Source organism: Drosophila melanogaster, chromosome 3R, assembly GCF_000001215.4.
Source record: "Drosophila melanogaster chromosome 3R".
Lineage (NCBI taxonomy): Eukaryota > Metazoa > Arthropoda > Insecta > Diptera > Drosophilidae > Drosophila > Drosophila melanogaster.
In genome coordinates, this window is record NT_033777.3 from 27,582,355 (window position 1) to 27,596,695 (window position 14,341).

Sequence of the window (14,341 nt, forward strand, 5' to 3'; positions counted from 1 at the left end):
TTACAAAAATAAGAAAAGACTATGATAAAATTGTGTTTTAGCTTGGCTCATAAGTATTGATCCTTTATAAGCTATGGTCTTGCAGTGGCTAACATTTCTCAAATTAGGGCAACCATCTGATAAGATTTCTAATTCGAATTCTAATAAATGAATTTAAACTGCTTTTTCTTAAAGTTAAAAAAAAATTAGTTTTAAATCAAACGGCATGCATACATTAACCATCAAACAATGTAATTATATATATAATATTACCAATTGGGCTACTAAATATTGCTGATATGTAAGCTATGGTCATGAGGTAAAGGCATATTATTTATATAATTTTCATAGTATCTTTGTTGTAGGGGAAAAATAACAAGTAATTTAAAATTGTTCAATTGACTTAAAACAAAATATAACAGATATTATTTTTAAATCCAACGACATACCATATAAAGTTGGTATTTCTTTCTAATCTGCTTGGTATTCTCATCGACCCCAATCGGTCACACTGGTCGTGAATCAGAAACGCACTAATTAGTCAAAAAAACGGTACAAAAGATCGCTTAATTGCTGAAATTTCACCTGTCGCAGTTAAGTTTACCCACCAGCAGTTCAAAACCAGCCAGAGGCTAGCTAAAAACCCCAAAGATCGACCCCAAAACATCGCCGCAAAGTGGACAACTCCCAGTTTTCAGAGCACCTGCCCCTCAAAAAGGAGCATCGCGACAAAAAGGCGAGACTTCGCAGCAGAATGTCCTCGCTCTCTGCGTCCGCGGAGAATGTGTCCAGTTTGGGACTGGGATCGGGCGGAGGAGGAACTACTTCCCACGACGGCAACTCCCAGCAGGGTTCCGGATCCGACGGAGGATCCAGTATGTGCCTGGAACTGGCCCTCGAGGGTGAACGCCTCTGCAAGGCGGGTGACTGCCGGGCGGGCGTGGCCTTCTTCCAGGCGGCCATTCAGGCCGGAACCGAGGATCTTCGCACTCTGTCCGCCATCTACTCCCAGCTGGGCAACGCCTACTTCTACCTAGGCGACTACAACAAGGCGATGCAGTACCACAAACACGATCTTACGCTGGCCAAGAGCATGAACGACCGACTGGGCGAGGCCAAGTCCTCTGGCAATCTGGGCAACACCCTCAAGGTAATGGGTCGCTTCGACGAGGCGGCCATCTGTTGCGAGAGGCACCTAACGCTGGCCAGGCAGCTGGGAGATCGTCTGTCCGAGGGACGCGCTCTTTACAACCTAGGAAATGTCTACCACGCCAAGGGCAAGCACTTGGGTCAGAGAAACCCTGGAAAGTTCGGCGACGATGTCAAGGAGGCGCTCACCCGTGCCGTGGAGTTTTACCAGGAGAATCTGAAGCTCATGCGGGATCTGGGTGATCGTGGTGCTCAAGGTCGAGCTTGTGGTAATCTGGGAAATACCTACTACCTACTAGGCGATTTCCAAGCGGCCATTGAGCATCATCAGGAGCGACTGCGCATTGCCAGAGAGTTTGGTGATCGCGCGGCTGAGCGAAGGGCCAACAGTAATCTTGGCAACTCGCACATATTCCTGGGACAATTCGAGGACGCCGCCGAACACTACAAACGCACCTTGGCTTTGGCCGTTGAGTTGGGTGAACGCGAAGTGGAGGCCCAGAGTTGCTACAGCTTGGGCAACACCTACACGTTGCTGCACGAGTTCAACACTGCCATCGAGTATCACAATCGACACTTGGCCATTGCCCAGGAGTTGGGCGATCGAATTGGTGAGGCCAGGGCCTGCTGGTCACTGGGCAATGCCCACTCTGCCATCGGTGGTCATGAGCGGGCCCTAAAGTATGCGGAACAGCATCTTCAACTGGCCAAGGAGCTGCACGACCCGGTGGGTGAAAGCACAGCCAGGGTGAACATCTCCGATCTACGAAAGCTACTCGGAATGCCCGACTCCGAGCCTTCACCCACCGAGGAGGAGGCTCGATCCACCGCCTCCGATCACTCGGCCAGCGGAAATCAGTCGGATGGATCGGAGAACTCGCAAGGAAGAATGGTAAGAGAAACGAGCTGCAACAACATAAAGCAATATGAATGATTCCTGAGATATTTTTAAACAATACTGGCAGTCCGTTTGTTCTATTTTTCGAAGTGGACACCTGCTGCTTGCAGTGTTTGCCCCTTTATGTTAGCGTAAATATTTATACTTTGTACCAAAACACATCGTTAAACTTTCGATTCGAGCACATGCTGAGAAATTGAAACCCCTGAAAGATACATAGCTAAATTTATTACTTTAATTGCTTCCCGTCAGGTGCGCGTTCGTCGCCAGAGCATGGAGCAGTTGGACCTGATCAAGATCACTCCCGATGGAAAGCGCATGCAGGAGGAAAAGCTACGAGCACAGGCGACCAGGAAAGCCAAAGACGACGACTTTTTCGAGATGCTTTCGCGGTCGCAGTCGAAGCGCATGGATGACCAGCGCTGTTCGATCAAGGTGAATCCCGCCGGAGCTCCGGCGGTGGCCACTGGCGCCACGCGTAAGCCGCTTGTGCAGCAGAACTCGTTGTTCGTGGATCCCACCAACCTGCCTGGCCTCAAGTCACCGTCGTCGGCGAATCCATCAGCCATTGGACATGGGCCGCTCGCCAGGAGCGCCACCACTACGCAGCAGCCCGATGATGACTTCCTAGACATGCTTATGCGCTGCCAAGGCTCGCGTCTGGAGGAGCAGCGGTCCGAGTTACCGCGCCCCAATGTCACCATGGACGCAGAGGCGGAGGCACCACCGCGATCCGTCCCAGAGGCTGCTGTTCCAGGGGCACCACGCGGACAGACCGGACGTGGAGCTACCGTCCCCGATGAGGACTTCTTCTCACTGATCATGAAGGTCCAGAGCGGTCGCATGGAGGATCAGCGCGCCTCGATTCCGTTCCGAAATGCCAACAATAACAACAATAGCCGCAGCAACAACAACGGTTCAGCCGGCGGAGCTGGAAAGTAGAGAGTTGTAGTCCAAAAAGCTGAAGTCCAACCAAACAATCCTATAAATCCATCCCTGGCCGCAGCTCCTGACTCATTTCGTTGTAAGCCCATCTTGCGGCCATTTATTCAGTCGTTTATTTTCGGAAATTGGCTGCTAAACATTTTGTTCTTTTACAAGATTTATATATACACACGTACACGAAAAGCATTAATTTATGAATAGCAACTAACCACGTAACCAAATATTAGGGGTGTATAGGGCCTCGTCTACACGAGCAGAGGGAGGAACCTCCAACGGATGCACACACTCATCCACTCATGACTCATTACATACTCCACCATGAGCTGGCCATGATATTGAACGATATGCACTCGAGTCTTACGATATTAACGTTTTAATTGCATGTGCAAGTAGTTTAAGCCGGATAATACTAATGTACTAATCCAATTTGCTCAATAGACGGAACCAAGTCTTCTCTACGATCAACGATCTTACATTCTCGTAGCCACATTCAGCTAAATATTAAGTTTTAAGTCCATCGAACCCACTCTACATGTAAGCAATGCATTTTCCAAATCAAAATCTAACTACAGATATATCCAATTGTAACTATGAGTATTGCATTTTTCTATCAATCTATCGATCGATCTAAACTCTGAACATATTTTAAGCCACTTACAATTTTTGTTAGTATATTAACAAGACACAAAGAATAGCAGCTCGGAATTCCATTTGAGGACCGGCGCTTGTGCAAGCACTTAGCATACGATATACACAACCAATCATACTTACACATATACAAGAAACATATGAACAATATATATATAGTTATACCAATGTCTAACGATTTGCCTCTTCGGGTATTGTTCTACACAATATATACAATACAAGTTATATATACACAAAACAAAAACACAAAACTGAGTTCGAGTTGTACGAAATGAAGCCAAAATTTATTAATGTTATACTTTTTTGTAGCACGAGATCTACGGGATCTGCGAATGAAAGATACCATACAGGCGGACAATTATGTCGTGTATTATTAAATATTAAAATCAAAAAATGTTTGCTGACACGTTCGTGATTTTTATTCCAAGATAAGGGTTTTAGATTCAGATACTTAAAGATCATATCAGTATGTGACAAAAAAAAAAAAAAGACTATTTATTCGACTTTAAAGCTTTATTCATAAATTAATCGTCTTAGGTTGCTAGAACATATGCGATAAGTATTCGAAAGTGGGTTCCCTCTAGTCGCACTCCCCTTTTGGCTTAGTTGGGGCAGAATCAAGGCCTCTGATCTCTTCTCCCCCCTAAAAGTAGATCTTAAATTTGCTCTGTTTTATTTACAAATTGATTTAGATAACTCAACAACGGAATGCCTACGCGGCGAACCCCTTCTTGCTGTCCATGTCGGCGGCCAGCACGAAAATGGGTGCGGAGTAGTCCACAGGCTTGTCGCCTCCTTCGCCCTTCAAATAGGGATTCGCCGCCTTGAGGTTCCGGTTTCGCTTCAGCATGACATAGACCACAAATATGCTGACCAGGAAGGCGGAACTGGTGGCCATTATGAACAGCACCAGCTGGATGGACTCGTCCTGGGCGGTGGCCGCCTGAGCCACTGGGACATGAGCACTGCGGTGCACAAAGTGGGAGCGGGTCAAGTCCGGCCGGAAGTGACCGCCCGCCAGGCGGAAGTCGCCGGCGGAAATTGCCGCCTCGATGGCAAAGGCCAAGTCCACCTTGGCCTCGTTGTGCAGCTCAAAACGGACAATAGCGGATCCATCGAAGTTCTCTTGGACGCGCAAGTTTTCGACGGACTCACCGCCGAGTAGCTGCTGCAGTTCCCGCCGGATGGTGTCGTAGGCATTCCTTATACTCCGGCCACTGCTGTTGGTCAGATGGAGTTCGATGGCCACCGCCTCTATCGGAACATGACTGCAGCGACGATCGCCAGCTCCAAAGACGTGGGTGGACTGTAGCTGGTTGCCGGCCGCATCGACGCACCAGCAACTTCTGCCGTTGCACTGCAGCGGGCGGAAGGCTCCTGCCTCATCGCAACTGACCGGGAATGGTGCCGTTTTCGACAGAGCTCGACAACGTGTGGTCTTCAGCTCCATGGGTTTCAGGGTGGCCTGCTCCACGGATAGCTGAGAGTCCAGCAGTGAGTTCGCCAGCTCTAGTACTCTCTCCGTAACACTGGACTCCGCTGCACTGGCGGTGGCAGGCAGCACCCTAGCCTCCAGCTCATCGAAGTCCAGATCCTCGCTAGCGACATCATTCAGTTGGGTGAGCTGAGCAATCAGTTGCTCCATCAGAGGATCGCCAGAATCGAATGCCTTGCGGTTACGAGCCTGTCGACTATTGCATATGGGTTCGCTCTCCCGGGTGAGGGTTCCCTTTAGAGGAGCACCCTTCTTGTCCGCACACCAGCAAACTCCGGGCGCTTCCTCGCCAGCGGATGCAGCTGGTTCCGATGCAAAGGCGCGACTAACGATCTCCGTGTGCCTGTCCATGGGTTGGGGCTGCTTGCCCAAGCATTGCACGGGACTCCAGTGGCCAGTGACTGGGTCACATCTTGGTTGGAACCAAACTGAGGAGTGTCCTGTTCGCTGGGCAGCCAGGTTGTTCTTGAGCTTCAGGCGCTCGCATTGAGTGAGCACTGGGGACGAGACGAATAAATGGATTAACGAGGAGTTCCAAAACCAAAAGCGGAGGCTACCATCTTACCTGGACACACGGAGTTGCAGGCGAGTTCGTTGTGGAAGAGGTTCTTAGTTTGGCAGGCGGGTGCCTCGGAGTCGATGACCACGGGTAGGCACTTGTTTGCCTTGGGACTGAACCTATAGCGCGTGCTATTTTTCTCCGATTTGCCAGTGGCCAGACAACCATTATCCATGGACTCGAAGCAAACATCACGGGTCTTGGAGCAGCAAACACCACGGTTATTGACCGGATTCAGCTGACAGGAGTGGGTGGTGGGGCACACTTCGTGCTCATTGTGGGGTCCACAGCTCATGTCCAAGTCGCCTTGCTGGAGAGGATTACCCTCGGGACAAATGGAGGCTCTTCGGGGCACACATATGGGCATCTTCGGGCACGGACTGTCCACACATTCCACAGAGATCAATTGGCATTCCTCGTGAGGGGAGCAGCTTACTTCGTTGCAGTAGTTTCTACACTCGCAGGTGGGACAACCATTGGAGTCCATCTGGTAGCCACTCTCGCACTCTAGGCTGCAGTTCGTCTTTGGGCACGCGAAGCTAGAGTTCTCCTGGCATTTGGGTGTTGCTGGAGATTTGACCCTTGTGCCAGGCAGGATTTTACCCTGATCATCCACACACCAGCAGTGACCATCGGGTGAGCACTGGACCTGATTCCATTTGCCATTATTTGGGTCACATTGGGCCACCGCCATTTGCCGGGCGGGGATGCCCAGCTCGGAACTCTGGTGCAGCTGAATGGCCTGCAAGTGCTGGCAGGCGGTTTTCAATTGAGGATCCACACACTGGGTGCCACATCCATTGGAGCAACAGCGTCGGGCTCCATCACAATGGGCATCGGTACGGCACTCGTAGGCACAGGTGTTGGCATCCAGGTTATCAGGACCCGGTGGAACCAGGTAAGGACACTGTCCCGGCTTCCTAGGCAAACAGGCGGGGACTGGAGGACAGTATTCACCCTCGCAGCTCACGTCCACCACTCGGCATTCCTTTCCAGAGCCGCAGGTCACACCCTCACAAGGATCACGACACTGGCAGGCCGGACAACGGGTGTCCGGATCCAGGGAGAAGCCATACTCACAACCCATTCGACAGGTGAGATCCAGGCAGTCCAAGTCCTCCCTCAGACTTCGGCAGGTATCATCGGTGACATTAAAGCCTCGAGATCGGGGAATTTCTGTGCCAAAGCTATCCACACACCAGCACTGCTCCACCTCCATTTCCACCAGCTCATTCTCATTATCCGGCGGCCTCTTGGATGCCGAGGCCACCTTCTTGAACTCCGTCTCGAAGAGTTGTCCCAATCCCTGCTGACGATCTGCACCCATGTCGATCACCTTGGCACTCCGACCCATGACAGGAGCAGCCACTTGGATTTTTAGAGCGCTGTCATCCACGCGGTACAGTTTCAGGCGTTCCAAATCCCGACGAGACCGCTTGGAGGCACTTGGTGCAGCACTGGCGAGCAGCATCCTCATGCGCCGAATGGTATTCTCCTCGAGAATTTTGCGTTGTTTGGCGCGGGTGACCCGTACCTTCTTCAACTGACACTGGCGACCCTCGTAGTCGCCATCGTTGGTGCAACGTGGCGAAGGAACCGCCAGTTGCATGCCCTCCTCAGTGCCCTCCATGCGCTCGGAAAAGTCCCTCAGATATTCGCACACTATAAACAGATATCGGTTAGATTCGGGTACTATATGATGAGTTTTGAGGTAAGCTTACTGGTTTGCTGATGCGTTCCCGTTGCCTCCTCAGCTGGATTTGGTTTCTCCGGCACTGGACAGCACACATTCTCCGTTTCCCGATGCAGTTTGGTGCACTTGTACTGCTCCGGACACATAATCCTGTTGCTCATGGAGCGACCTTGCTTTGACAGTGATTCCGGTTCGGGTTCAAAGAAGGCTGTGGGCTGGAAGCTGCGTCCTTGACGATCCTCGAAGCAATACATCACCTCACCGGTTGCGGGGTCTGAAAGTGGAGTTCCCACATCGCAGGGATTGGAGTACACTAGATCAGGCTTGCAGACGGGCCATGAGGCACACAGGGAAGAACCGGATTCACACAACGGATCCGTGGCCACTTCGCAGTGGGAGCCAATGGAGCACTTGAAGCCATCGCAGGGCTCGGAGCACTCGCAAGTGGGACAGCCGTTGTGGTCATTCTAGGGAGATATTGGGACTAGGTTAGTGGAAAGACCAGAATGGGGTAACTAAGTCCTAATCACCTTAAATCCGTACTCGCAGACAGCGGCGCAGATGTTTGTGTCGCACTGCTCCATCTGGAAACTCCTGGCATACGACCTGCTAATCATGTTCTCCCATCCATCGCAGTTAACATTGTTGGCCGCACCCATGGTTTCCTTGATCTTGTGTCCGGTACGGGGATCTACACACCAGCAGACGAGTCCGTTCCTGGAACATTGCCGCGGGGAGAACTGACCACCAGGACCGTTGCACTCGGGCACATAGCCGCGTCCTTCGCGCTCATTAATCGATAAGATGTCGGCCAGGGCCTTGGCCTGGTGACAACTTGTAACATTTCCCGGCTGCTGGCAATTGAACTGGCATCCCTTGGTGAAGCAGCACTTCTCCATGTTCCGACACTCCAAGTCGTGGGAGCAGGGTGAACCGCACATGTAGCCCGTTCGCTCAGTGTACTGCGAGTGATCGGGAGCTGGACAGATGCCTGGTTTCTGGAAGGTCAGCGCACTGGGGCAGCACACTCCGTAGTCGTTTCCGGACTCCACTAGGCACTGGTAAAGTGGTGGACACTGCGGCTTTCCCGGCTCCTGGCCACAGAGGAATGGTCTCACGGTGTCGTCGATGGCGAGCGGCAAGCCGGCGGGACAGAGATTGGCCAGCGATCTGGCCTTCTTGCACGTGGGCAGTGGTGGACATGGCTCCGATTTGCACTGCACCTCCTGCAGTTGGCAGGACTGGCCACGTGGACACTCCAGCCCATCGCACGGATCCCGGCAGCGGCAAACGGAACAACCCGTGTCCGGATCCCTGGCGAAACCCGAGGGACAGAACATGCGGCACGCGGAGGCGGCACAATGCTTCGGTTCGGCGCATACCACGCCCGTACGCGTCTCATTTCGACTGCCGGGCAGCTCCACGCCGTAGTCATCCACACACCAGCAATCGCGTCCGTGTTTCTCATCCTGGCACTGGATGGCATCAAAGTCGCCGTTCTTTTGGCATCGAGGTACGCGTACAGATGATCCTTCCAGAGCTTTCGCTCTTCGCGACTCCGAGCGCCTTAAATGCTGGCAGGCCGTAAGATTGGCTATAAAAATAAGTAAATTAATTTAAAGTAGTTATTCACAGATAAATATGTCAATATTGTTAATAAGTTACAGTAGATAAATCTTATTTTATTGGCTAATTGGACTACATTTTATACTTTAGCAGCTATTCAATGTATTTTTCCTACGTACTCAAGATGTTCAAGAAATAGCTCTTTTCTCAATATTCCAAACTCCAACTGATATAGTTATTTGTTCCATTTTATTTTTTAGAGAGAGGAAAAAGAGTCTGACACACTTTCGTGTTATTCAACCGACGAATTCACAATTTCACTTTTAATTTTTTTTTAGGACGTGACGCGTGCGGTGAACAAAATCGCGGCGTCTATGAAAACTGCGAAATTTAAATTAAATATACAAAATGGAGTGCCCAAAGGCGGCATTGCTGGAATTGTTGTTACAGTGCCAGCCATTTGCAGCTGTTTTTTTTTTGTTTTGTTATTTTTTTGGCTGCTCCATGGTCAGATTTGAATCGAGCGTTTTGTATGCGCACAGCTTGTCCACGAGGCGTATAAGCAATTCGCTTCAAATGGTTTTCGGTTTTTGGACGCGCTCGGATGCTATGAGCATTCTGCTTTGGGAAGAGCCAGGCCATTGTCTCGACGGGGTTATGCAATTAAAGTGAGTGATCATCCCGCAACCCCCCCCCATTACCACATGCCTCCCCCGAAGCAGCCACCATCCCATTTGGCTGTCCAGCACGCAACGCTGACTTCGGGGTTGCGACAGCTGAGCTTTAGTTGCGTCAATTGCAATTGCAGTCGTTGTTGCTGGTCACTTCCTATGCACTTTCGATATATATTTAATGCATCATTATGCAACTGTCAGCGGCAATAAGGGTACTGAACACTTTCGTGTAGAAGACACTGTACGGCTACGAAAAATATCAGCTTTAGCTTTTGTCATATCAGTTTCGTTTTCCTTTTGAAATATGATCCGAAAAACCCTCAATTAAGGTAATTTTTTCGGTATACAAGCATGCATTTCATAAACAAGTTTCGGTTGTGGAAACGCTGAGTAATCGCTGAACTTATCACCGTGGATTTCTTTTTTTTTTCGCCGCACATCCGCCTCGGCTCATCCGAACTTATTTATTTATTTTTATTTACTTTTCACTGACTTTCTGTGAGGTGGTCGGTGGTTGCTTTTATTTTTCTGGAGTTTTCGCTAGAAATTGAATGAAAGTTTTTTTTGGCAGCGCCTCCAGCGCGCGTTGACCATCAATTTGTATTTGCCGTTTGGTCAGGAGACAGCAGCAAAATCAAAAAAGAAATGAAAATGGCTTTCAGTTTCTGTGGTAAGTGAAAAACAACAAAACAAAAGCCGTCCGGCAGCAGGCAATTAAAGCTGGCCAATGATGAAGATAATAAACCATAAAAACCGCGGCCACTCGTATTCTCGCCACCCAGGCCAAATCGAGTTTGTCGCCTAAGTCTTTCGTTTGGTTTCCGCTCGGCAAAACAAAAATAATGGCTGAAAAAACGAGTATAAGACAGAAGCGTAACGAAAACGAAATCAAAGCGGCAAACGGGTAAGTACCCCGAGAATTGTTGGCCTATTGTGAGCCAGAGTTGGTACTGGGTCTGGGTCTGGGACCTCTTTTGACCGACTGACACAGTGGTTGCTGCACTTAGAAGTCGACTGACTGGCTTTGTTTCCCTTATGCCGCAGTTCTGTTTTTTCTTTTTTTTTGTTTTTGGCGGCGACTTAACGGTGGCCGGCTCATTTTTCTGCTAAGCGCTTTTTAATGATGGCGTGCCATTTTTCACACCACCCAGACACAGCGAGTTCTACACGAATTACGAATTTCCACACGTCACGTTGAAAATGCAGCTGCAGCCTGGCACTTAATGAGCCACCAAATGATCCACATTCGCACGTTGCGGGTTCAATGACTGTTTTTTGGCCAAAAAAAACAGAGCAAAGCAAAATGATAAAGTTCTGGCTCAAGAAGTCATTGACTTGCAGCCTCGTCTTTTTGGCATTACACGACCAAAAAAAGGAATCTTAGTTTAACATTAAGACAAGCTTTATGGCTTGTTAAGTAATATAAGAATTATAAGCAATAATAATGATGAATACTTCACATTTTCTTTCTGTGCACTCACCATTTGATCGCTTTGCCTCCGAAACCTGCAGAGCCAGCAAAAGGAGGAAAAGGCAGCCGGAGAAGAGTTTCAGCCAACGTTGATCATAGTGCGCCATTTTCGGGCATCCAAGAGTTGCCAAAAAAATTTCCTGTTTTCAGACGCTGTTGCTGTAAAAATCGACAGAAATAAAAAAAAAGACAGAGAGATCGTTTGAGTGCGTAGTATGAGTAGTATATGGTTGCCAAGCTCGATGGTTTGACGTCACGAGCCGTGAGACTCAAATTTTTTAACTAGACACTTTCACTATCAGCTAGGCATACATTTGCATCTGCTTTTCGGGGCGCGGCAAAGAATTCGAAGCGATTCGATTGCGTAACAAGGGGGGGTTTGATATGGGTATAATCTGAAGGGTCACGAACCCATCCAAAGACTGGCTTCTTTTTTTCTGGAGCCCAACTGTCTTCGCTTTACGGCCGGGTGATTAATCTGCGCAGACTTTGCCGCTGACGTTGACGTCGCTGCGCTTTCACTTTGCCAACAAAAACAGCCAACGAAACACACAGCAACAGCCAGTCAACTTTATACATCATTTATTTTTATTTATTTTTTTTTAGCGTCTCCTCAAAATTCACTTTTGCGCCGTGTGTGCGAGCGTGCGTTTTCCGGTCCATTGAAAATGGCTCAGATGCGGCCAACTCCCTGGCCACTTTAATGACACCGAGGATTTTCCCTCATTATGCCCGGCCAATTATATAATGCATTCATCCCGCAGTGGTTAGAGATACGAAATGACCAACAGGCAGGTAAAAAAAAAAGTTTGTGGCCTAAGCCTTTGATTTTTTACTTTGGTTTGGGTGAAAACTGTGTGAATCATTTTCTCAATGGCCACTGGCCGCATTTGCAATTGGCCAAACATGAAAACATGCCAACACCTGGTCGATCCACAATGAAAATTTCAACACGGAACTGGCGGAGGAAAAACCAAAATGAAAAATGCCAAAAAAAATATAAACTGTACGTTTGTGTGCTTTTTTGGCTTGTTGCATGTGTTTTGCAAAAACCAGGCCAGCCGCATTTTCACTGCAACCGAACCAAAATGAAAGCCTGGTGTCTTGAACTTGGGCCAAACTTGGGCGCGCCTGCCAAAGATTTCACCTCGCAGGCAAAAAGCTCGAAAAAACCTCAGCATTTGGCACTCGGCTTTATCGTTTGTCATTGAGGAGGAGTCAAGTGTGGCTAATGGCTTGTGGGTACTTCGGTTGGACGACCTGCGCGGGTAGTCTTGACCCTGCCTGAGTACAGTGCAAAGTTACTAGAGTGTAAAGTTAAATGATTGGTGAAATGAGGCCATATGTCAGTCAGCGGAGGGGATTGGAGCCGGGGAAGTGCATAACTGAAGGGATTTCATGGCGGCTTTGCGTCTATCGCACTTCAGACGGCAATACTTATAATCCTATTACATATGTGAGTGCGAGTACTCTCAATCTTTAACACATTTCCCTGGGAACTTGGAATTAAAAGGCATTTCTTTTATATTTTTCGTTAAGGTTTTTTGAGATTGCTAGTCTGATTTATTAAAAAAAAAAATTAACATTTTAAAGCTCACCATCTAAGCCTTGACATCTTAAACTCATCCATCTGCATATTTGGCCTTTTCCTTGCCCTTTCCCCTTTATGGCCAACTTTTTAACGCTGTCTCACTTAATCAAGCACTCAAGTCAAAGATTTCCTGAGTGATACCACCTGTAGAGCAAGTACCCTAATCTTTAATTGGATCAACCCAGTGCTGAACCCTTTGGGCCATCTCCATTTCCCCTGGGAACGCAGCTGGCGAAAATGTTCCACTTTAAAGTCAAACTGCGAGTCATACAGGTATTTTTGGCTCTTTTCCCTTGGCTGGTGGCTTATTGCCAACTTTTTTAGTTGCAGCACAGTTAACTTCAGTTAGACCACACTTGCGAAATGGTTTTTTTTTTGGGCTTACGCCTAACGGTTCGGCTTGGACTGGCGCAGTTAATGTCGTTTCTTCTGTGGCTCTTTGGTTTTAAGAGCCGTTTAAATTGCGCATGTCGAACTTTTAAGGTGGCTCAAAAGCCCAGTACTCTGACATAATTTCGTAATGAGCAAAATATTTGAACAGAATGCGTTGTTTACTTGGTTATTCCAGTTTTCGGAGAATCGAGAAGGCATCGCACGATCGATCGTAAATGCCAATAGTTCACCTTGAGCTTTCAATTAGCGTATGTAGGCTCATTTAACAGGTGACATGCTGGGTTGTAGCTCCCCCCTTTCGACTATTTGACTATTTGACTGCCCACCTTTGACACCTTTACGAGCCGAGCACTTAAGGTTCGGATTCAATTTCAATTAGCCCCGTACAGATCCACACCCTCGGTTGGCCAACAAACCTGTTTAATTGGGATGCTGCTGCGGCTAATCCAATAAAAAGTGAAACTATTCGATTTGGAATTTGATTATGGTTTTGGTTTTGGTTTTGTTTTCGACTTCGGTTTCAATTTCCAGCGGTATGTGCGTTAATCCAGGTGCACAGCTGGCCAATGCTATGGAATTAGCAAATTTTCACTGAATTTCACTGGGCTCACAAAGTTGGAATTTTTTTTTTGTTGTGCCAAATTCGGTTTTCACTGCGATCGCTTGGGCAAAAAACTCTCTCGCGTTTTTTTTTTAGGTTTTTACTGATTCGCGGCGTCAATTTAAATTCGCGTGCAACCTGAACGGCGGGCGTTGCGCATTTGAGCTTTTGCAAGTCTTCGCGGTGGCCTAGTAGCTCCCCAGTTGGCCAAGACGGCTCCAAGCCGCTCGATCGAACATGTTGCGCCTGCGACACGAACTGCCAAAATCCAAAACTCAAACAGCCGAGCTCTAACTGAACTTAAAAGCCTCTGACGCATCGGGGGTTATGCTGCAAGGCCGGGTCTTTACTACTAACTATTCGAAGGTATGCGCCTAAAGGTACAATTAAAAGATGTAATGTATATTGATTAACAAGAATTTTTATCAATTTAAAATATATAAGTTAAGTCTGGGTATAAGTTAGCAGACCTCTGGAAACAATACAAATTTTTATTTGAACTATGAATATTGAAAAGTTAATTAAAGGGTATTAATTTCATTATATGGAACTGTTATCTGTAAAAAATATTATGAAGCATTTAACAAGTAAATACTTTGAACCACAAACGGTGTTATTTTTATAGGGGAAACAAATTTGAATATTTTGTTTTGAATAATTACCAGGCTGAAAATGAAAC

At 48.0% G+C, this 14,341-nt stretch overlaps 2 protein-coding genes across 2 annotated transcripts; one reads left to right on the forward strand and one right to left on the reverse strand.

Annotated features, from left to right (window-relative positions):
- The first annotated feature begins 485 nt into the window (after positions 1 to 485).
- On the forward strand, positions 486 to 4,022 carry pins (partner of inscuteable). Its single transcript, NM_080260.4, has 2 exons — positions 486 to 2,020; positions 2,279 to 4,022. The coding sequence occupies exons 1-2, from the start codon at positions 734 to 736 to the stop codon at positions 2,966 to 2,968; spliced, it is 1,977 nt and encodes a 658-aa protein (NP_524999.2). The 5' UTR covers positions 486 to 733; the 3' UTR covers positions 2,969 to 4,022.
- Positions 4,023 to 4,119: 97 nt separating this feature from the next.
- CG5639 (uncharacterized protein) lies at positions 4,120 to 13,776 on the reverse strand. The gene is made up of 6 exons (NM_143313.2): positions 13,478 to 13,776; positions 11,088 to 11,236; positions 7,897 to 8,960; positions 7,395 to 7,833; positions 5,680 to 7,335; positions 4,120 to 5,611 (listed from the first exon to the last, which is right to left on the reverse strand). Exons 2-6 carry the CDS (start codon positions 11,182 to 11,184, stop codon positions 4,332 to 4,334), a joined length of 4,536 nt encoding a protein of 1,511 aa, NP_651570.1. The 5' UTR covers positions 11,185 to 11,236; positions 13,478 to 13,776; the 3' UTR covers positions 4,120 to 4,331.
- Between the last annotated feature and the right edge of the window lie 565 nt (positions 13,777 to 14,341).

Bases quoted from the DNA above. Each gene is read 5' to 3' on its own strand.
- pins (NM_080260.4), top strand. From the start codon at position 734: ATGTCCTCGCTCTCTGCGTCCGCGGAGAATGTGTCCAGTTTGGGACTG. The intron at 2,021-2,278 runs GTAAGAGAAACG...GCTTCCCGTCAG, and splicing joins AGAACTCGCAAGGAAGAATG to GTGCGCGTTCGTCGCCAGAG.
- CG5639 (NM_143313.2), bottom strand. From the start codon at position 11,184: ATGGCGCACTATGATCAACGTTGGCTGAAACTCTTCTCCGGCTGCCTT. The intron at 7,834-7,896 runs GTGATTAGGACT...ATATCTCCCTAG, and splicing joins TCTGCGAGTACGGATTTAAG to AATGACCACAACGGCTGTCC. The intron at 5,612-5,679 runs GTAAGATGGTAG...TCTCGTCCCCAG, and splicing joins CTGCAACTCCGTGTGTCCAG to TGCTCACTCAATGCGAGCGC.